The sequence below is a fragment of the Aspergillus caelatus genome (assembly GCF_009193585.1).
Source record: "Aspergillus caelatus strain CBS 763.97 unplaced genomic scaffold BDV27scaffold_145, whole genome shotgun sequence".
In the NCBI taxonomy this organism is placed as follows: Eukaryota; Fungi; Ascomycota; class Eurotiomycetes; order Eurotiales; family Aspergillaceae; genus Aspergillus; species Aspergillus caelatus.
The window spans coordinates 1-19,748 of record NW_022475408.1 but is presented as its reverse complement, the minus strand read 5'-3'; the positions used below and the strand labels follow the sequence as shown (position 1 = coordinate 19,748).

General features: G+C 48.7%; 8 protein-coding genes across 8 annotated transcripts; 4 read left to right on the top strand and 4 right to left on the bottom strand.

Annotated features, from left to right (window-relative positions):
- Positions 1-145: 145 nt before the first annotated feature.
- Positions 146-2,243, bottom strand: BDV27DRAFT_19159 (kynureninase). Its single transcript, XM_032075959.1, has 4 exons — positions 1,831-2,243; positions 1,439-1,776; positions 889-1,366; positions 146-838 (listed from the first exon to the last, which is right to left on the bottom strand). Exons 1-4 carry the CDS (start codon positions 1,988-1,990, stop codon positions 408-410), a joined length of 1,407 nt encoding a protein of 468 aa, XP_031925395.1. The 5' UTR covers positions 1,991-2,243; the 3' UTR covers positions 146-407.
- A 39-nt stretch (positions 2,244-2,282) lies between these two features.
- On the top strand, positions 2,283-3,919 carry BDV27DRAFT_19155 (indoleamine 2,3-dioxygenase). Its single transcript, XM_032075958.1, has 3 exons — positions 2,283-2,791; positions 2,844-3,464; positions 3,526-3,919. The coding sequence occupies exons 1-3, from the start codon at positions 2,498-2,500 to the stop codon at positions 3,901-3,903; spliced, it is 1,293 nt and encodes a 430-aa protein (XP_031925394.1). The 5' UTR covers positions 2,283-2,497; the 3' UTR covers positions 3,904-3,919.
- Positions 3,920-4,409: 490 nt separating this feature from the next.
- Positions 4,410-5,771, bottom strand: yaf9 (YEATS domain-containing protein YAF9). The gene is made up of 3 exons (XM_032067683.1): positions 5,644-5,771; positions 5,562-5,586; positions 4,410-5,483 (listed from the first exon to the last, which is right to left on the bottom strand). The coding sequence occupies exons 1-3, from the start codon at positions 5,674-5,676 to the stop codon at positions 4,786-4,788; spliced, it is 756 nt and encodes a 251-aa protein (XP_031925393.1). The 5' UTR covers positions 5,677-5,771; the 3' UTR covers positions 4,410-4,785.
- A 249-nt stretch (positions 5,772-6,020) lies between these two features.
- Positions 6,021-7,091, top strand: horA (ubiquinone biosynthesis protein COQ11; the record flags this gene model as incomplete). The annotated part of the gene is made up of 4 exons (XM_032070683.1): positions 6,021-6,066; positions 6,143-6,197; positions 6,262-6,602; positions 6,670-7,091. The coding sequence occupies 4 exons, from the start codon at positions 6,021-6,023 to the stop codon at positions 7,089-7,091; spliced, it is 864 nt and encodes a 287-aa protein (XP_031925392.1).
- Positions 7,092-7,179: 88 nt separating this feature from the next.
- Positions 7,180-8,436, bottom strand: BDV27DRAFT_19140 (pre-mRNA-splicing factor SYF2). The gene is made up of 3 exons (XM_032075957.1): positions 8,093-8,436; positions 7,373-8,008; positions 7,180-7,316 (listed from the first exon to the last, which is right to left on the bottom strand). Exons 1-3 carry the CDS (start codon positions 8,333-8,335, stop codon positions 7,269-7,271), a joined length of 927 nt encoding a protein of 308 aa, XP_031925391.1. The 5' UTR covers positions 8,336-8,436; the 3' UTR covers positions 7,180-7,268.
- A 718-nt stretch (positions 8,437-9,154) lies between these two features.
- On the top strand, positions 9,155-11,023 carry BDV27DRAFT_131669 (uncharacterized protein). Its single transcript, XM_032067682.1, has one exon. It carries the CDS (start codon positions 9,207-9,209, stop codon positions 10,581-10,583), a length of 1,377 nt encoding a protein of 458 aa, XP_031925390.1. The 5' UTR covers positions 9,155-9,206; the 3' UTR covers positions 10,584-11,023.
- Positions 11,024-15,397: 4,374 nt separating this feature from the next.
- On the top strand, positions 15,398-17,688 carry BDV27DRAFT_131666 (velvet factor family protein). Its single transcript, XM_032067681.1, has 4 exons — positions 15,398-15,425; positions 15,482-15,549; positions 15,707-16,496; positions 16,641-17,688. Exons 3-4 carry the CDS (start codon positions 16,081-16,083, stop codon positions 17,533-17,535), a joined length of 1,311 nt encoding a protein of 436 aa, XP_031925389.1. The 5' UTR covers positions 15,398-15,425; positions 15,482-15,549; positions 15,707-16,080; the 3' UTR covers positions 17,536-17,688.
- A 178-nt stretch (positions 17,689-17,866) lies between these two features.
- On the bottom strand, positions 17,867-19,631 carry BDV27DRAFT_19051 (uncharacterized protein). The gene is made up of 2 exons (XM_032075955.1): positions 19,156-19,631; positions 17,867-19,055 (listed from the first exon to the last, which is right to left on the bottom strand). Exons 1-2 carry the CDS (start codon positions 19,607-19,609, stop codon positions 18,034-18,036), a joined length of 1,476 nt encoding a protein of 491 aa, XP_031925388.1. The 5' UTR covers positions 19,610-19,631; the 3' UTR covers positions 17,867-18,033.
- Between the last annotated feature and the right edge of the window lie 117 nt (positions 19,632-19,748).

Here is a 19,748-nt window from a genome sequence, read left to right as displayed (position 1 = left end):
CGGTGATTTATCTTTCTCATTTTCTTACGAAGTCAAGTATTTGTACATTTCAATAACCCCATTGTACTCACTCCGATTAGGCGGACGGGTAAAATGTATATGAGTCTCCTAGAATAGCCACCGGCTTGGCTGAAGTGATTTTTTGTCTTATTCATTCATTCATTATATTTGGTCATTATATAGCCTAGGTTTCTCTCTTATATTACAGCTGACTTGGGAACAGGCAAGCAGAAAGCGGCCAGGAGACCAAATACCACTGGCGGAGGTTGATGTTGATGTCACCACACCGTGGCCCCTATTCCTGATATCTCAGCAGACACTGGCGTGCATTTCAAACAAGCCTTTGGTGTAGGGTACGTGACCTTCACCCCTCCGTCGCCGATTTTGAGGTTATATCAGGGCACAATTCAATTTTTCAGTTCTGGTTCGTCCAGTGCAGCCTTGAAATAACTCACGAACATCCATACGTCGGTGAAAGTGTTGTACAGGGGAGTAGGGGCAACGCGGACAACGCCCGGTTCTCTCTTATCGCAAACTATACCCCCTTCTTGTAATTTCTGAGAGACGTTCTGCAACAAGCCGGGCTTCAGTAAAACACTGAGTTGAGCCCCTCTTGCGTCGGGATCTGCTGGTGTGATGATGCGGAAGGGACGTGTTTCATCAGTGGTATCTTTCAGCAAGAGATGCTCCAAGTACGCCGTTAGCATAACAGACTTCTTGCGCAGTTCAGCCATAGATGTCTCGTCGAAAACGGACAACGAGGCGCAGAGACATGCAAGATCGATGGCCGAGGGATTCGAAAGTTGCCAACCGCCTGCTCCGGGGATCGGCTTGAAATCTTTTCGAACATGTTAGCTCTAACCGCTTTCCTGGTCTTTCACTACTTACTATTATCCATCTTGAATCTTACGCTTCTATCACCACCGTACCACCCGGTCAGACGATGCCTAAACTTTGGAGCGTCCTCTCCTTCGCTATAATCAACTCGACCATGCCTCTCATGGACAAAAAGTCCTCCCATTGCCCCAGGTCCGGCATTTCCGTATTTATACGTGCACCAGGTTGCAAAGTCGACATTCCAATCATGTAGTTTCAGCTCAGCATTGCCGTACGCATGCGCTAAATCCCACCCAACAGTAAGATTTCGTGATTGTGCATAGGCTGTGATCTTTTGGATGTCGAAAAGCTGTCCAGTATAGTATTGGATTCCTGGCAAAAGAATGAGAGCTGCACTTTCAGCATGCTCGTCAATGTAAGACAAGATCTTTTCTGTGGAGATCTCGTACTCGCCCTCATCTGGGCCAATGAGAACCATGGATTGCTTTGGGTCGAGATCGTGCCAGGACAGATGAGATTCAATGGCATACTGCATTGGTGTTAGTACTCGCGGGCTTGAGGAGATGGGGTCGGTTATCAAACATGGCGCACTTATACTTACATGATCGCTAGGGAAAGCCTTCCAATCCAACAGAATCTTATGCTTTGTTGGAGTCGGCTTATAGAAGCTTGCAAGCAAGAGATGAAGGTTTGCAGTTAGAGTTCCCATTGCTGCAACTTCATCTGCTTGTGCTCCAACGATCTTACTCATCGATGCTGCGGCTTGTTCCGAAAGCAATTGCCATTGTTTCAGGGGAGAGCCCTCGAGATCTACGAAATGACCAGATACACCAATTGACGACCAAGTATCTAACTGTGCCTCCAGATATTTCGCTGTGGCCTTTGGCTGAATACCCAGGGAGTTGCCACAGAAGTAAATGCACGGGTCTGATGAGAGACCTAGGAGCCTGTCAGATGGGATACTGTGGAGAGATTTGGAAGGGTAGCCAATACCTGGCTTCGCGAGCTTTTTGCTATTTATGTTTGCCTTCGAAGGAATAATGAACTTATCACGAAATGATGCCAATGGGTCAGCTGCGTCGAGAGACGCCGCATAATCCTTTGACCCTGCATTTTCAGGGAAAACCGGCTTGGACGATTTGACTTTAGACATCGTGTGTTGACCTCGGTAACTTCTCAAAAGTATTATAAAGAATTATTGTTTTTTGCTAATCCCGTGGACTACAGATGTGTCTTTATACGTCATTGCATGTTAGCTGCATCTCGTCCTTTAGTCGCTCAAGCCGGATGGCTATCCGCTTCCGCCTCACATCCGTGTATTGATAATTGGACCACTCCGACAATACCCTTCTTTAACAGGGGACCCATACCATATTGCGCTCCTATAATTGTTCCTGCTGACGTGAATATTGTACTATCTCGGAGTGTGTACCGGTTTTGTGATGTTATCTTCATAGATTGACTGACCCGGAAGCCGCTTTTTGATCCGGCCCTCTTCCGCCATACCCTCAATACCAGACCATTATACATTGATAAACATGTATAAGAGTTAGATATTGCTAACATCAGTCTACCGTGCGAAAGACAATTCCAAGAGAGAAATTCCCCGTCACAGGATAATCTTTTATCTCACACACACACACACACACACACACACACCATGCGTTATACTCCCGAGATCTCACTCGACGAATATGGGGTGTCACTTCAGAATGGCTTCCTTCCTCATTCTCCCCCGTTGAAGATGATGGAAAATCCTTATTACTGGCCATGGGAGCATATTGTTAATGACCTACCGGACCATATACGATTCCGAACAATAAGACAAGCTGTGGAAGCACTACCTATCCTTTCAACGTCGAAATTACAAGGAGAGCCAGAATGGAGGAGAGCATATCTTTTACTTGCCTATCTTACACATGCTTACATCTGGGGTGGTGAAAAACCGAAAGATGTAAGTCTCATTACTACAGGATCCTTAGACACCTCGTTAATTGGACATACAGGTTTTACCCCCTGCTATATCCTCACCATTCCTCGAAGTCTCGAGTCACTTAGAACTCCCCCCTTGTGCCACCTACGCAGCGCTTAATCTATGGAACTACACAACCTCCGATCCCAATGAAGACCTGACAGACCCTGATCTTCTATCAGTGACGGCTTCATTTACCGGAACCAAAGACGAAGAGTGGTTCCTAATGATCTCCGTCGCATTGGAAGCAAAAGGAGCACAGCTTATCCCGTTGATGCTCGACACAGTCCACGCCGTCAGTATCGATGACGCTCAACGTGCGTGTGATTCACTCCTCGCACTCAGTGAAGGCCTTAAGGAACTTCGCACACTACTAGAACGGATGTATGAAAAGAACCGACCCTCTGTATTCTACCACCAACTACGCCCGCTTCTAGCCGGCAGCAAAAACATGGCCTCAGCCGGACTACCTAATGGCGTCTTCTACGACATCGGCGAAGGTCAAGGAAAATGGCATCAATACAGCGGTGGAAGCAATGCACAAAGCTCCTTGATCCAGACATTTGACATATTCCTGGGCGTGGAGCATATAGCTACCGGAGGCATGAAGACTAGTGATGCAGTTCAGCCAAGAGCTAAGAACGGATTCATGCAAGTATGTATTACCTGTTATCCCGGTCAGCCCGAATGAGGACTAAAACTTATCCCCCTCGCAGGAAATGAGAAACTACATGCCCGGGCCTCACCGGCGCTTCCTCGAGATGCTCACTAGGGTCTCGAATGTCCGTGCTTACGCGCTCAGTCACAAGGCCGACTCGCCAATCCGGGACGCCTACAACACAGCTGTAATGTCTCTAGGGGTCTTCAGGGACTCACATATTCAAATGGTCACGAGATACATCATCATGGCGGCGAAGATAAAACCGCCAACCAATGGATCGACACAAGTCAATTTGGCCACGTCGACGACGACCCATATGCGAGACAAAAACGAGAAGCTTACTGGGGGAATCCATGGTACGGGTGGGACAGATCTGATACCGTTCCTTAAGCAAACCCGAGATACGACTAAAGCGACAGCAAGTTATGATTAAGCGTCTACATACCAAAAATTTGTTTGTTAATCTAATGTACATATTGAGGAGACTGAGTGCAAGCATGAGGAATCTCGGGGTTAGCTCTTTTGCGTGCTTGGAATATACCTATATCTTTCCTATACCTTGAATCAATTAATTGAAATCTTGACTTTTGGTTCATCCGGGGTATACTCGTTCGACCCTTATTGCTTATTTGGTCCAGCCCATTCGCATTTAGCCTGTCATAATGCCGCAGCAGATGACATACACTACGTGGACACCTGGTATGATCTCGAACCGCATCATATTGCCCATTTCTGATTAAAGTTCCGTGGTATTCCTCGTCTTTCAAACTGGCCCACAATTGTCACCCGATGTTAGGGTCCATGGTTATCTTCGGGCCCGGAGACGGAGGCGGATACGGATGTTGAGGACGGAATTCACTCGCACTTAGTGTGGGACTAATTCCCTAACTGAATTGATTATGGATTACACGAGCATTTTAACGGAGCGATTACTGCAGCTTCTTGAAGATGAGATTAAGATATTCAATTCATTAGGTCATCTAGGCCATTTCTGTAGTAGGTTCAGTGAACGGTGTAAGCTCTTCTGGTTGTTCCTATACAGGAAATGAAGGATGTGAACCTTCTAGGAGAATGTTTGGGTATAAGAAACCCGGTTTGGTCCACCAGTATGGGTTTAGGGAGGTCAGGGTTCCCTGGCTGTAGGCGGTTACGTCTGATCGTGTCTTCGCCAAGCTATTGACTGGTGAGCATAGGTAGCGCTCCATTCAACGTATGTGCATCGTATTGCGTAGCGAGCGAAGTGTCTCGGAGACGCGGCATGACTCGGAAGGGGAGTGAGTGTCTTTTAGCACGACATTCAAAGGAGACGCGAAGTTTAACGCTTCTTCGTGTTCGCGGGCACTCCTTCACTCTCGCGCAGTTCAGCTAACCTCTTCTCACGCTCGATAAGTCGCTCCTTCTCCTCCTTGATCATCTGTTCGACCGTCCTGCTAGCCTCCCCCAAGCGATCCAATTCCTTGTTCTCGGTTGCTTTACTATAGGGGTTGCCCGGAGAGTCATTCTGAGGGATCTCTGCCGTCCTGACATTCCGCTGGCCGCTTTGTTTAGTGTTCTTTCCACCCTTTCCTTTCTGCGGTTGCGCTGACGCAGCACCCCCAGTAAGCAGATCATGAAATTGCTCCACAGGTTCGTTGAATACGATCTCCTCATAATTCTGACTGATAACTTGGTCCCGTCGCTCCTTCATGGCTTCCGCATCTGGCCCGTACGGATGCAACTTGAGACTATGCCAGAGAGTTTGAGGCTTCTCCATCGATTCGGGTACGAAGTAGAGTTTAATTTGGATCTCGAATTCACCCCATCCAGTCTCCGTTACCTCGAATGGGGGCTGTTCGATAGTACGGATGTTCTGGGCGTATGTCTCGTGGAGCTTGAATTGGACTTTTTTCAGCCAGTAGGAGATGTCTTCGTCGTTGACGCCTTTGACGTAGACGCGCCATTGATGCGTATGGTCGGCGGGGGCGTTGGGGGGTTTCTTGGCTGGGTCGAAGGGTTGGGCTTCGCTGCCGAATACTAGGGATGGTTAGAGTACGTTCCATCGATGATAAAGTCGTGTTGGTTAGATGTGATCGACTCTTAGGATGGACGTACCAAAGGGCCTGAAGATGGAGACACCCTGTAGATGTAATCGTTAGCTTGTAGTTTCCTTTATGAGGCCATGGCCGTTACTTACCCTCACGCGCTTCGTGGCTGTTGCGGAAGGCATTGTAAGATTTGATTATTGAAATGTGATCACCTAGAGGAATAAGGTAATGCAATAGAAAAAATGTGAAAATCAGATTGGTGAAGTATAGAGGTGCGCTCGAGTGCGTGGATCTGATCTACTCTTGTCGCGAAATCACCGCGGGGATTGCCAGCTGCACGTGACAGCGCGGTGGGAAGCATGACGATGGGGTGTCGTCGGAAGCGGTGGTTCCAGAGCTTGGAAGCTCCGAAGATCAGACCAGATGCGCCTGCAATGATCCACTGGACATAATTATAATTTACACTTGTTTTTCTTGTCGCTTCATTTTTTTTTTTTGGGTCAATCAGACAGCACAGACGCAGAAAATGGCTACGAAAAGGGTAGTGGTTGCGGGCGGAAACGGTTTTCTAGGTTGGTATACTTTTCTACCGCAGTGTCGGCTTAGATTTCTTATAGATAACTGACTGTCTTGTTATTTTGTTTACAGGCTCGAGGATATGCAGGTCAGCCGTAGCCAGAGGCTGGTCGGTAACTTCTCTCAGGTACGAGCTCTTCCGATAACACCGATCCAGACTGTTCGTCGAAATTCATACTTTCTTGTCGCAGCCGGTCCGGAGAACCACGATGGGGTGCGATTTCGAGTTCGCCCGAACGTCCTAGCTGGGCGGGCTCTGTAGAATGGGCTAGAGCAGATATGCTGAAACCGGAGACCTACAAGCCTTTCTTGAGCGGTGCTACTGCTGTTGTACACACCATGGGCATTCTCCTTGAGGCCGACTACAAAGGCGTGGTGCAAGGAAGGGAACCCATCATTAGTGGCCTACAAAGGGCCTTCAGTTCCTCGAAATTGGGCAGCCAAAATCCCCTACAAAGGCGGGAAGGCGAGCCATTGAAAGCAAAGGAAAGAGATGGACAATTGACTTATGAGCTCATGAACAGAGATTCTGGTCCGTATATGCTATACAGTATTTTAGGCGCCGAGTGAGGACAGAATGCTGACTGAGTTGGACACAGCGATTGCCCTAGCCCAAGAGACTTCCAACGAGCATGTCCCGACTTTTGTATTCATTTCCGCTGCAGCTGGAGCGCCCGTTCTTCCGAGCAGATATATCACAACCAAACGGGAAGCTGAAACAACCATATCAACGAAAATCCCGGAATTGCGGAGTATCTTCGTCCGAGCCCCATTTATGTACGACTCAAGCAGAAAGTTTACATTGCCAATAGCACTTGGAGGCTTCATCGGGTCTCAGTTCAATGAACTTTTGGGCAATAGACTCGACTTTCTCGGTACAATGGTGACCAAACCTTTTCAGGTGGACATGGTAGGCGAGGCCGTGGTTGAGGCGATGGAGGACGAGTCCGTGCGTGGTGCTGTAGGAACAAAGAAAATTGAAGCTCTGGCCACGAGTGCTTGGAGAAAAAGCATGCTATGAGTTCAACTCTGGAAAAGAAAAAAGTAACACCAGCTCCTGGTCACTTCTCCAGACTGTCAGGTGGTAGCCTGGGTGAATGTCCATTTTTAGCTTGCAGGCCTGATAGCCCTAAAACATGGCTGGACGCTGATCGGCAAGCCCTGCGCTGTATTATAGATATAGTCTCATGTATTTCTATCAGATCATGGTACCACGTTCGAAGCTGTCACGAATTTCCGTAGTGTACTAATTGACGATTAGCCAGAGATCTTGGACAATCAGTGACTAGGTTATAGACATACCTTGTTATAGAAGCGTGCCAACTTCTGGTTGAATTGCTTGTTCTTTTCGTTGATGTAGGTGACATCGGCGTCCTCTTCGCCACGGCGTTCTCTCCGTTTCTTGAGCCGAACTTCTTCTGCTTTCCTGAGGTCTCCCACCAATTTATCGACAGCGGCTCGATCAGGCTTATTCTCAGTGAAGCCTACTGTATCGGCAGTGGAATAGAAAGAGCCGTTCTTATCGACGGCAATCATTTCACCATCATTGGTTTCCACAATTTCCAAGTCGCCATTAGCAGCAGCCTTCTCAATAGCTGCCAACTTTTCTCGCTCGTAAGCTTCTAAGTCTGGCTGTATCTCGCGCAGTTGCCTCTTGTAGACTTTGCGTGCATCTTGCGTATAATCCTGGAAAGCGACATCATCGCGATGGCGTTGTTTTTTCTCCATTCGCTTATCCCACTTCTCGGATTCGTCGACCGTCCAATCCCAGGCGCGTTTCCGTTCAAAATCTTCACCGGCGGCTTCCGTATCGGCTTTAAGTAGGTTGTGTGACGCAAACGCATGTTTACGAGACAATGACGAAAGCAGCGATGGATCGGTTGCTAGACGCTGTGTCTCGGCTGCCGTTTCCTTCAAGTTGCGCTCGGTTGCGGATTTCTACATAACAGTGAGCTTGGGGAAGAGACAACCTGAGGTATCCTAGAGAATAAAGACGAGGAAGAAAAAGAAAGAAAAACCTACTGCACGGGCTTGAAGGGCTTTGAATCTTTCCCGTCTCTCTCGCGCTTTTGTGGCCGTATCGTCTTCTTTCACGGATTCCACTACTTTCGATGGACTACCTGAAGCTTCTGCGCCTTGAGATTCTTTTTGGCTAGCAGTGAAATCTTCAGCGGCGTTATTTTGCTCCTTAGCTGTGATAGAAACGGGCTCATTGTCGTCGGAAACTTTTGAAGCAGGTTGTTCAGTGCTGTGCTCAGTAGGCATGATGATATAACACCAACGCAGCGATTAGTGTCGGATGATACAAGCGGCGGTAAAATAGTCGAAGTCCTTCAGTTTCAAGTTGACGTCTCTCTGGTTGTAGATAATCGGAGATAAGATGGGAGATTGAAGAATAGCGGAAGCGCGAGATTCACAATCTCGACCGTTACGATTACTCTTCTCACCGCCTCCTTTACCGCCCGTGCTCTGACCCCCAGCATAGTCATATGCTTAACCAAGATGATGTTCTACAATGCGTGCGACACTAAAGGTGCCCATTGGGCATTGGATGTAACGAATGTCCAAACGCTTAGATTATCGCTTGTGGCTAGGGCCAAAGCGACAGCTGCGTTCCCGGCTCCCTCTGTCGCAATCATCTCTTCGACATGTCTCGGGCAATGCCAAACGGGGTGTTCTAGAGTCACTCACCAAACCCACACCGTCTCAGCTATTACGATTTGCCTTGACGGGGAGTACAGAGCCAGTTCATAATGGAGTACTTCCGGAAACATCCCAGGACAGACATCTAGCGGAAATCTTCTCAGAGCAATGGCCTTTGAGCACTTCACCACCTCCACCTCTGTGGAGCTCTCTCCAACAAAGAACCGCAGCTCCCTGTAAGACAGAGGTGTTACGAGGTATGAAAAAAGATATACAGAACCTTAACCACCTGCGTTCATTAATTGAAAGAAATGTCAACGATCCACTGGGTGGGATGTTTTTGCAAACAGGGCATTGTAGGTTCTTAGCCCAGGCATTGGAACGCTGCCAGCGCTCTGATTCTTACGGAGAAATACTCTCTACTATTAACGGGATTCTCACAAGGCTGGAGAAACTAAGAGCGCCCGTATCGCCTTCACTGTTTGTTATAGGAATGTACTATTCTTGTCTTGCCTTCTCGGCATCAGCTCTGAAACGGTATCTCGAAGGCTATATTTCCCTTGGTTCCCCACGGCTGGATCTAGAGTCGTGCGCTCCCCTTGTGGACGCTCTTCTCATTTCTCTCCAACTTTTGCCATTTCAGGAGCCAGATCATGATACCAGTGAGATGCGAAGTGTAGTTACGGGAGAAAGTGCCGATGGGGGCTTTTCAGAGCACAATTTGCACAGTGTAATGTGTTGGGCCGACCATCAAGATTCAACAGAATCCGTTGGGCCGTATTTGTCGTTGCTCGCAAGATTACGGAGCGACAGAGCATTACAAGATATATGGAATCGAACGACGAAAAGATTACACCCTGATTCACCTCACTCTTTCCAGCCGGCTTATGGCTGTGTGAAAGCTCTTATTGATGTTGGAAGCCATAGAAAGGCTGTAACTTATCTAAGACAGATATCAAAATGCGTCAATGGTAACCTTCCAGGTCTATCTGACTTCGAGGGTTTGGGAAGTCTCCTCACAGCCGAACGTGTGGCCCATGCAATTCCGCAGCTTGCGGGGAAGGAATACCTTAGCATCCTTGAAGCTCAACTAGAAGATATGGAGAAGAGACTCGGAATCACTTGGAATAGACAGAAATCGGTCCATACTAGCATCTCTAATCCGCTCTACATCAGTTCCAAACAACCGCTCCTGACAATCGATGGCGATAGTGCGGGGTATGATAGCAGCATGCGCCTAATCGCGGAGATTGAAGCACTCGGATGCTCAAAATCGATGCTGGAGCTAGGAAGGGTCGCTAACTTGCTGGACGAATTTGAAGGGGATCAGATTCGCGTCCTCTTGCCGTATGAGGATGCTGTACCTTATGAATTTGCTTGGTTTCCTCAGCGATCTCCGATTGAATTGCCAAACGGCTCTCTGCCTGTGGGAAATTCCCAGTTTGAAGCGTGGTCACCCTCTACTTTGGGATTACTTCGAGTCAGACCACACAGACATGGGGTATCTCTAGTGACGGAATGTTGCCTACATTTGATGCAGCTTGGCTACCTGGTCGCGAGACCCAAACCGGCCCAAGGGACTTCCTCAGAAGCGGCCCAAAGCTGGGAAGAGACAGGCCACATCGTGACTTGGGACCGTGCTTTTGGTCGATTCCTTGCCGTTTTTGTGGGGAAAAGCCGTGGAGCTCTAGATGCTGAGAAACAGTGGATCGTTCCAAACCCATCGTTTGGCCTCGATGCAGTTCTGAGGATCTCACCTGGAAATGGTTTACCGGAACAGAAGGACATTAATCTCCCATTTGGATATTCTTATCCAATGTACTGTGTGAATGCAGACCCAGGGCCAGATCTCGTATTCGAAACGGGCTAATCCCACGCATTCGTCCGTACTTGATAGAATGCCATATGAGACACCCTGGGATGTGAGAAACGCACAGGCCTCGAATACAGCCCCATAGACCGTCCAAGATTTGGAAAGTAATGGACTAGTGAACCCAATCTCAGCCAGCCAGGAAGTGGCGACTTAGATCTCCTGCGAGGCTGCGGCATCTGCGGGCGCAGTTAGGATTGCGGCTGGGTAACCGCACAGAGCGCCGTGGAAATATCCTGACTTTTCTACTCGTTCTGAGGGTTACAGAGTGGATAAGACATGCGAATTTTCGGGCCGGACAATCTCGGCCCATTCGGATCTCCTTACCTGTAATGGCCTTAGGGATATCTGCCTTCTCGACCTCTTTTTCTTTTCTTTTATTTTCTTTTTTTCCGTAATGATACCCTGGGCCTTCTGATGTCGACAAGTGCATTGACTCTATTCTCTCGTATATACCGCCAGAAAATAACACAATTACATGCCCAGGTGGTATTGTGAAATGATGTCCATTTATGTGTGTATCAGTGTTATCTATCAGATGGGTTGCGTGCCAGCACGGTCAGCAACGCCGGAGCTGAACACGCAGTAGATGGCATCTGGTCTTGAATGTAGAATAGCATTCTTGAAGCGTATTGTCCGTTCAATGTACCTACCCATCTGAAACGCAGTAAGATCAAAAAGGCCTTTTATGGCAACTTGCTAAATCCGGGGCAGACTTGTAATGGAGAGTACAGTTGATCTTTGCCACTAGATCACTTATGCAATGTAAGTATATGCGGGGACCTTGTTCCTTTGTCCATTCTGGGTGGCGCTAGACCGTGAAGGAGTCCAAGATGCGGTCAAGGAAGCTTCGATTCTGACGTCTTCGAGATTTCTTCCCTAAATCCTAATTCAGCGGAAGTTACGATATTATCCAATAGGGAAGAAAGGCCGAAGAAGCCCGAGCTCACATACATATGCCGGCCATACATATAAAATATACATTATCAGCAGGTCAGTGACCTCATATACACTGTATCACCCCCGCTACGTCTTTTAAATCCCGAGTGAGCATAGACCTCTGCAAGAACAGGGGGACCCACAGCGTTTTGTTGCCCTGTGCTCTGCAGGTGGCGGACAGAGTGGGATTTGTAGACTAATTACGGACATCACCATCCATACCTGTGGGTCGATACGCATGTTAAAGCACTTGAAAACCTGGAAATCAATAGATTTAGTCCTGCAGGCTAAAACGTGACGGGACACTCTCTCGACAAGGAACGGGTGGCTGTATAGCAGCACCTTGGCTGCCCATTTGCTACTAACATATTGGACTACGCTCAGTGAGTTATGAGCCTTAGGTTGGATCATAAAATGCCCGAAGCCCCTTCTTTATCCAGTCCATTTACGTGTCTATCGAACGGGGAACCGAGTACCTCCCTGACGCAGATACAGAATGCCAGCGTTGCGGGCTTGCACTCCAATAATGACCTATGACGTCTATTCGTCCCTAGGCACAGCCATGTTACCACTATTGGAGTGAATATGGGAAAAGGAATGAGTGCACGTAGTCTTTCCCGATCGTCACTTCATTTTGTCGACCCTATTGGTTCATGAGCTTCCCTGTCTTCACCTAGTGAAAGGTTAATGCGCTCTGCATCTGGGTGGCCCTTCTTATTTGTCTCTTGTCAGGCTAAACCGAACCAAAGGGCTCCATTACTAGTACAGGAAAGAGTAAATCAATGCGAAGGAAGCCTAGTGCAGCAGGGGGTCGCCCAGCAATCAATTAGCTTCCTGCTCTGCTTCCTAGTTAAGTGCGCCGTGAAAAGCGGGTTTCTGTGGAAGACTGGGTTTCTTACAGAGCTTGTCCAAGTAGGGTGTACTATGTACATACTAAGTACTGGATGCAAAGGCTTATAGAACCGGTAGTATTAGCCTGAGATATCTGCTTGGAAAAGTTAATACTAGAGAGAAGACACCAACGGGACCTGTAATCCAAGGCAGCCAGAGGGCCCTGTCCGTACAATCGCTATTAGTTAAAAGGGCTTACCAACCCGTGATCATCCCGACATTCTGGGTCAAGTCACTTGACCACCCACTGTTTCTTTCGGATTCCCTTTCCTTTACCTCCTCTGTTTCTACTCACTAGTCTACTAGTATAGTAACTAAGTGGACGCGTCGACTTGCCGTCCTCTCTAGTCCTTTTGGGTTTTTGTGATTGGATGACATCCTTAGCCTGCTTTTTTGGGCTCGGCCCGGTGGGGATGGCTTCATTCTCGTCTGTTAGTCGTCCGTTGGATTTCAACGTTGAGAGCTAGACATTTACCTATTGGTTGCATCCCCCCTCTCCTCAATAGTATTCCCAATACTATCTACCCATGTAAGCTATTTTATACCTGGTCGAAAAGCAAGACCTACCTAACTCTAACTGTGTAGGGCGACTACAACATCGACCGTTCTATGGAGCGAACATCCGTGCATATAATGATGTATTCCTGCCTTGTAGGGGCACAGATTTGGAAATTGTAAAGGCTCAAGTGTGATTCATCCACAACGTTAATACGCGCAGGTTGAAGCCATGCTTCTCTGGTCGATCCACTAGTCGTTCTGGGATATCGATTGCGGAATAGGACCGACGCTATCTTAGTCTGCAGGGATATGAGGCGTCACACAGAAATGCGCCACATCAAAATTCCGGGAATTGAATTATTGCTTGCTGAAAATTTCATTTACGAGCTATGATGGGTTTACTTTCGCTCGCGTCCCACACTCCCACGATCCATGCCACTGTAAGAGTTCGAAGTTTGGTCAAAAGTGTGACACATAACTCGTTATCGTGGGCAAGGCAACCTCACATGCAGTGTGGCTTTCTCACTAAAGAAGAACGGTTGCAATGCTAATGCACAAGTAGCGCCCCTGTTTTGACCTAGGGCACAAGCAGCATACACTCGCAGGACTCCTGTACGGAGGAGTCCATACAGAAACCTCAGCTGAGAGAACCCATGGCAATGTGGCGGTGACCGCTGTTATGATCCCCACATCATAAGGATGTTAGCCACAGCGACTGGAGCAGGGAATCGGTCGGATCAGACCACTAAAGATAGAGCAGTGGATCATTGACCAACTTTGCCAAGTCGAGGTATATTGGGGATTTTTTTCTTTTCTTTTCTTTTTTTTTTTTTTTTACTGCTCCCTCCAGCTTTCCTCGGTTGGTGTTTGCTACCTGGGTGATTATCGCGGAGAATTGTATATGCCGTCCAACTTGAGTAAATTTTAGGTTACTAACAGAAATGGCTGTCGGGCTATTCAGGATTTGTCCACACCTCGGCCAAGTCCTTGATGCGGGTTGATTTTTCAAACTTTGCACTATAGCTCATGTTGAACTGGGAGAGTAGCCATTACTCTGCAAGTTGGGCGACCCAGATCTACCAGGTAATGGGAAGAAGGGTTATTGCAGTAAACACTTGACAGGTACACCTGTTCACATTGCGGTCAACAACCCTGCACATCAGTGGACATGACGGGATTCGCCGTGTTGTCTCTGTATTCATCTTCTCATTGGATGACTGACATGCCGAATGTTCGGAGAGCCACTGTGGATTCCCGCGACTTAACACAGTCAGTTGAAGTTTGAACCCTCGGCAAGACTAGGGAATTCTCCATGAGTGGAAGACGGTGTCTCTAGCTATCGGCCTTACTGTGTATTGTCTCCCTACACCTACACCAAGACTGCGGGTCTGATGCTTAGATCCCCACAAATCTGTATATACACAGTATACTCTTCGAGGTTCCATGTCGCTGCATGATATGAACAAGCTGCAGTCGCTAGCGGGACAGCGATCCTGGTAGGGGATACTAGTAACCATAGAATTGGGTCATTCCACCGTGATCTAAATACTTGGGGTCAAGTGGAGCACATGAGGGATATGGCTTCTGTTGGAGTTCGTCGCGATTGATCTATGCTTGTCGCCAGGTCGCCTGATAATATGGATGGGGATTCCTGCGCTTGCACTTTCAACCTAGATTGGATACCCTTAATTTCATGATCGCCTATGCATTTGTGGCCCGACTGGCTCCGCATCAGCGATAACAACCTCGTTGCCTGAAATACAATACGAAAAGAAATTATGGGGTGCTGAGAGGGATGGGCCAACGCACTCTACCCTCCTTGAAACCAGGATAGGATACTGGACCTATTGCAGACTAAGAATCCCAGATCATGATTGGTCATGTCACAGTCTGTCAGAGCACTCCTAACTGGAGACCCTCAAAAAAAAAAGTGTCTTCTCAGCCAGTACATGATCGCCCCTGGTCCGAATTTGGAATCTATTTACCCACCCACCAACACGGCTCTTGATTAGTAGCGTCATTGCAAGGGACTAACGCCGTGAACTGGACATAGTAAATGTTTCTTCTGACTGATATAGCGTCTAAACTGACCGCGCTTGAGACTTAGCCCATCTGTCATTGGCCCACTTCGTGCTTCCTCATGATTTGCCGACGATTTCACCTCTATTGTCATTTTCTTCCATAGAAGCTTCAACTGGTGATAGCGAAAGAGAACTGGGGCCAGAGGAGAACACCCGTTGTCGCTGTTAATTATTGGCCCTTTCTATTTATTTATCAACGAACCGGGGGAATTGATTCGGGGATATTCTTATTAGAATCCTGTCAGGCACGCAACGCCGCTGCAGGGTTAGATTCGCTCGTCAATGCCACACACATACACAGTGGGCACGCACCCGTCCTCACAAAAGCATCGCTCAGTCCGACTCCCCATATCCGCTATTTCCTCTGCACGGTTACAGATTGGTATAGAGTCAGTAAGGGTGAAGGGTGGCATATTGTTGGATCCCAAGGTTGGTATGACCGTTGCGAATCTTCTGTTCTCTTTTTCCAGGACTGAAATTGGTCATCAGACTCTCTGTTGCACACACTTAAGTTTTTCTTATTTTGTTTTTGTACATTGGGTATTGCCATTCCTAGTGTGAGTTGTACCGGCAATCATCCATTCTGTTTGGACGGTGCTTCGCGCTTTTCTTTTTCCTGATTTATTTCTTTTTCCTCGTGCCCCTCGTGCAGCTGCCTTGGTGTTCTGCCTTGCAAATTAAATCGGGCTAACTGACGCACGTTACTCAAATCAGCCTTCTTGATACACTCAAGTAGTCGGCCCCCGGTTGGTAGTCATCCTCACGTCTTTGTTCTTTTAGGACGGAGTTCAAACCGTCGTGCTGTTGGTTCCAAGTCGCAGTTGTCTGTTTGCTGGATTTGTGTATAGGGCATCTGGCCGTCCGGTTTTGTTGCATCGTCAATCCCTCGTCAATTGTCTCTATAAAGACCGGTGTTATATCACCTCTTATAACGCTTACGATAACAAAGGTCGCCATCTTATCTGCTATTCTGACTGATGCCCGCCTTGCAGAAATCGGGAATTCGCCGCCCGACGTTTGCCAATACCAGACAAAGTGGAAGGAGAGCATAGGTGATAACCTACCAGATATTGTACACGTCTGCATAGATGTCGAATACGCCATTACCACAATGGACACACCCCCTTTCCGACAGCCGGTACCTCGATACGAGCACTCGTGCCGGTGACGATGCAGGAAGAGGATTACCAGCAATTCCAAATCCCGCATATTCGACTCAGGAACCCCCACGGTTTCTATTTCCAGATAGTCAAGGCTATGATCCGACTACCAGTACCTCCACTCATTCTAGGTTTGTATTTGAAGGAGCAAGGCAGGATAGCGCAGAGCACCGATATAGTGTCTCCTCAAGCACGAGTGGGCCTCTTGCTCCGTACTCAGCGCAGCGTTGCAGCATCTCGAAGAACGTTGACCATAGTGGGCCATCAAGTTCCTACTATGAAACATCAAGCCAAGGCCGTGGCTCCATAGGCTCCACGGGTCGGACAAACGACATGGAATCTCTGTAATTCTCCCTTTCCTTAGCGTGTGACTTTCGCTTCTCTTCTTGCTTTTGGATCGATCTGGACTCATTCCGAAATGGAATAAATCTGTTCTAGGGGGGCCTTATAATGCATTCTTTCACAATGTTCTAACTCGATCCGATCAGGTATAGTAGCTCCTCCACGACGTTTCCAAGCCCCGTTCACTCTGATAAGAGCTCGGCAATTTTCACCACCAACCCTACGCCGAAGTATTCAGCACAGCAACCGCCGCGTCAGACAACTTCCGGCGTACCCTCGGGCTTCGAGAAACTGCTTCACCATTCACCATCACCACCCCCGCGGCGGCCTTCAACAGCTTCCCGTTATCATTTACATATTCGACAGCAACCAATGGCGGCAAGAGCATGCGGTTTTAGTAATAGAGATCGGCGACCTGTTGATCCACCACCCATCATCCAATTGCTCCTAACTGACTTCGACCCTGTGTCAGATCAAGAGAAGGATATCTTGCAGGATCCAAGATTTGCAGTTGGTTGCCTTCTATTCCCTGTGGAGACATCTTCCCAGCAAGGCTCATCGGATAGGGAGAGAGGAGGTGCCATTCAAGAAAGTCGCCTTGGGTCTACCGCGAGCCCAGGTCAATCAACGCCTTTGCTTTCCGGAAAGACATTTGTCTCTCCCTTCTATGTCGATGCCGACCCGGACCCTGCGACAGCACCTGCCCACCCGACTAGTGAGGATTGTGTGACGCAGAGGATCCCTGGAGGATCGGAACGAACTAAACAACCGGCGACATTTTTCATATTCTCAGACCTTTCCATTAGCAAAGCTGGATTGTATCGCTTGCAATTTCGACTCATGAACTGGGGCCATGTGGAAGATACCGGTCAGCATATGCCTATCCTCGCGGAGGTGTGGTCGAAACCATTCCAGGTGTATCCAGCTAAGGACTTCCCCGGGATGAGAGACTCATCCCGGCTCGCGGAGGGACTCAAAGACCTCGGATTTGTCGAACTAAAAACAAGGGGTGAGGGGAAGGGCAAGGGAAGGAAGCGATGACGCTAGTACGGGGCCATTTATAAGTGAACACTTAGCCATTGGGCCAATGTTTCCCAGCGTTGCGATATCTCAGAATACCGGAACCCTGGCACTGCGCCTCTTTCTAAAACGAATACCATAACGATTTTAATGAAGGTTTATGAAAAGAACGCCTTTAGAGGCATATGAACCTGGTCACGACTCCACTCTCTATGGAGGACTTGTCGTAGTGCTAAAATACAAACCTACGGCAGACCTAAGACCAAGAACCCTACGCGTGTAGTATCCGAGTCCATTTCTGCCCAAGCAAGTTCATGCGTTCGTAGTGTACTCGCTGTATAAGAATAGGAGCCCCTCCTATTTCTGTCCTGGTTTCGAACATTCTATGATACAATATAATCATAGCGAATTGATATTGTTGTACAGCGTATATATGGTACACGGGTATCAACCGAACACAATAAACAAACCACACATCACCATCCTTCAGCGGTCCATCCAGATATAGATATAGCTCCATCAAAGATCAAGCAACTGAAGCGGCACCTCAGGCCGAAACGTCGCATCCCGCCAGACCTTCACAAGCTCATCCTGGGACGTCGGCATAAACTCCTTCGCATCGTCAGTCCGCGAGGACCGGAAGAGCTCCCACGCCGCTTCATAATTCCCATCCTCACGCTCGATAATAGCGAGCAGCAACGCAGCCCGTGAGCCTCCATGCTTAACCGCCAGCTCGTACCAATCCACCGCCAACTTCCGGTACTCGGCGTGCGACTTGACGTCCGCAGAAAGGAACAAAAACAATTTACCCAGCGCGCCGGGCTTCTTCTCCTCAACCGGCGTGGCCGGATCAACCGTTCTGGTAGCCTTTGGTGTCGCCTTCGCGTTATCCCCCTCCGACACCTTAACCCCCCGTCGCGGAAACCACCCCTTCGACGTGAGATAGTAGAAATTCGCCAGCTTCAGACAAGCCATCGCATCCCCCGAACTAGCCGCCTTACTCATACACTCCTCATAACCCTCCAAATCCATCTCCCGCATCAACAAACTCGCATAATCCTGCAACGCTCTCGGATCCTCATACTCCAGCGCCGCGCGACGCATAACCTCATCCGCTCCCATCGGATCGCCCACTTTCTCCTTCAACGCCGCATACACCCGCCACGGCGTCTCCATAACCTCCGAAATCAGATATGAATGTTCCGCCCCGCTGGGCGCCTTCTTCGACGGATGGATCCGCGCCAACACCGCTTCCATAAGTTCCAACGCCTGGGTATATTTCCCCCGCCGACCTTGCACCTGCGCAAGAAGCTGCAGCGCCCGGGGATCGTTACTGGTGCGTCCAATTTCCTCGAGCTTGTCCAGCACAGCCGTTTGCCGCACTTCCGTGCCCCGTCGTGCTGTTATGGCTAGGTATCGCGCGGTCTGGTATAAGACGGGCCCTCGTGCCCCCGCGAGACTGCACGCTGCTAGTACCCATTCTTTGAAGCTCATGTCGTTTGTGCCAATGTGGTAGCCTATTTTGAAGACTTCGTCTATGTCTATATTTCCCCGCGTGTATCATGTTAGCTCAATTCCTCTATGGAATGGTATATTATGGTATTTTATGTTAATGGTAAGGGAACAGTAAAGTAAACTCACCACCTTCAATCCGTTGAACAAGATGCGCCGCTGGTGGATATGTATACGCGACATTAAAGAGCTCTTTCGCGATCCGAACAAAGGTAGGATAATCGACGGTGACGCCACCATATTTGCGTGCTTCGTCGTGGAGGGTTTTAGACGCGGAGTCGAGGAATCGCTGGCGCTGGGGAAGGTCGCCTTGGGCTGGGGTCTTGAGGAGGCCGTCTTCGGTGTAGGTGGCTGCGATTCGGGGTTGTTGGGGGCGTTTCTGGGCTGCTTCGGCGCGGCGGACGGAGGGTGAACGGGCGGCGTTGGGTGTTGGGGTGGTGTGGAATTGTTTGATGGTTGGTGGTGTTGTGATGGTGGTTTGGTGGTTATGTTGGTGGGTGGTGACGGGGGTTCGGAGGATTGGTCGGGGGAGGAGGCGTGAGCATTTTCGGAGGGAGATTGGGGGTCTTGCGAGGGACATCATGTGTGTGTATGTGTATATGTGGGTGGGTGGGTGGGTTGTTTGGGAGAGGGAGTGGGAGTGAGGCGGTTTGTTGTTTTTTTTTTTTTCTTTTTTTCTGCTGGAGGTTATGTATGGATTTATGGGAGCGGCGGAGAGATTT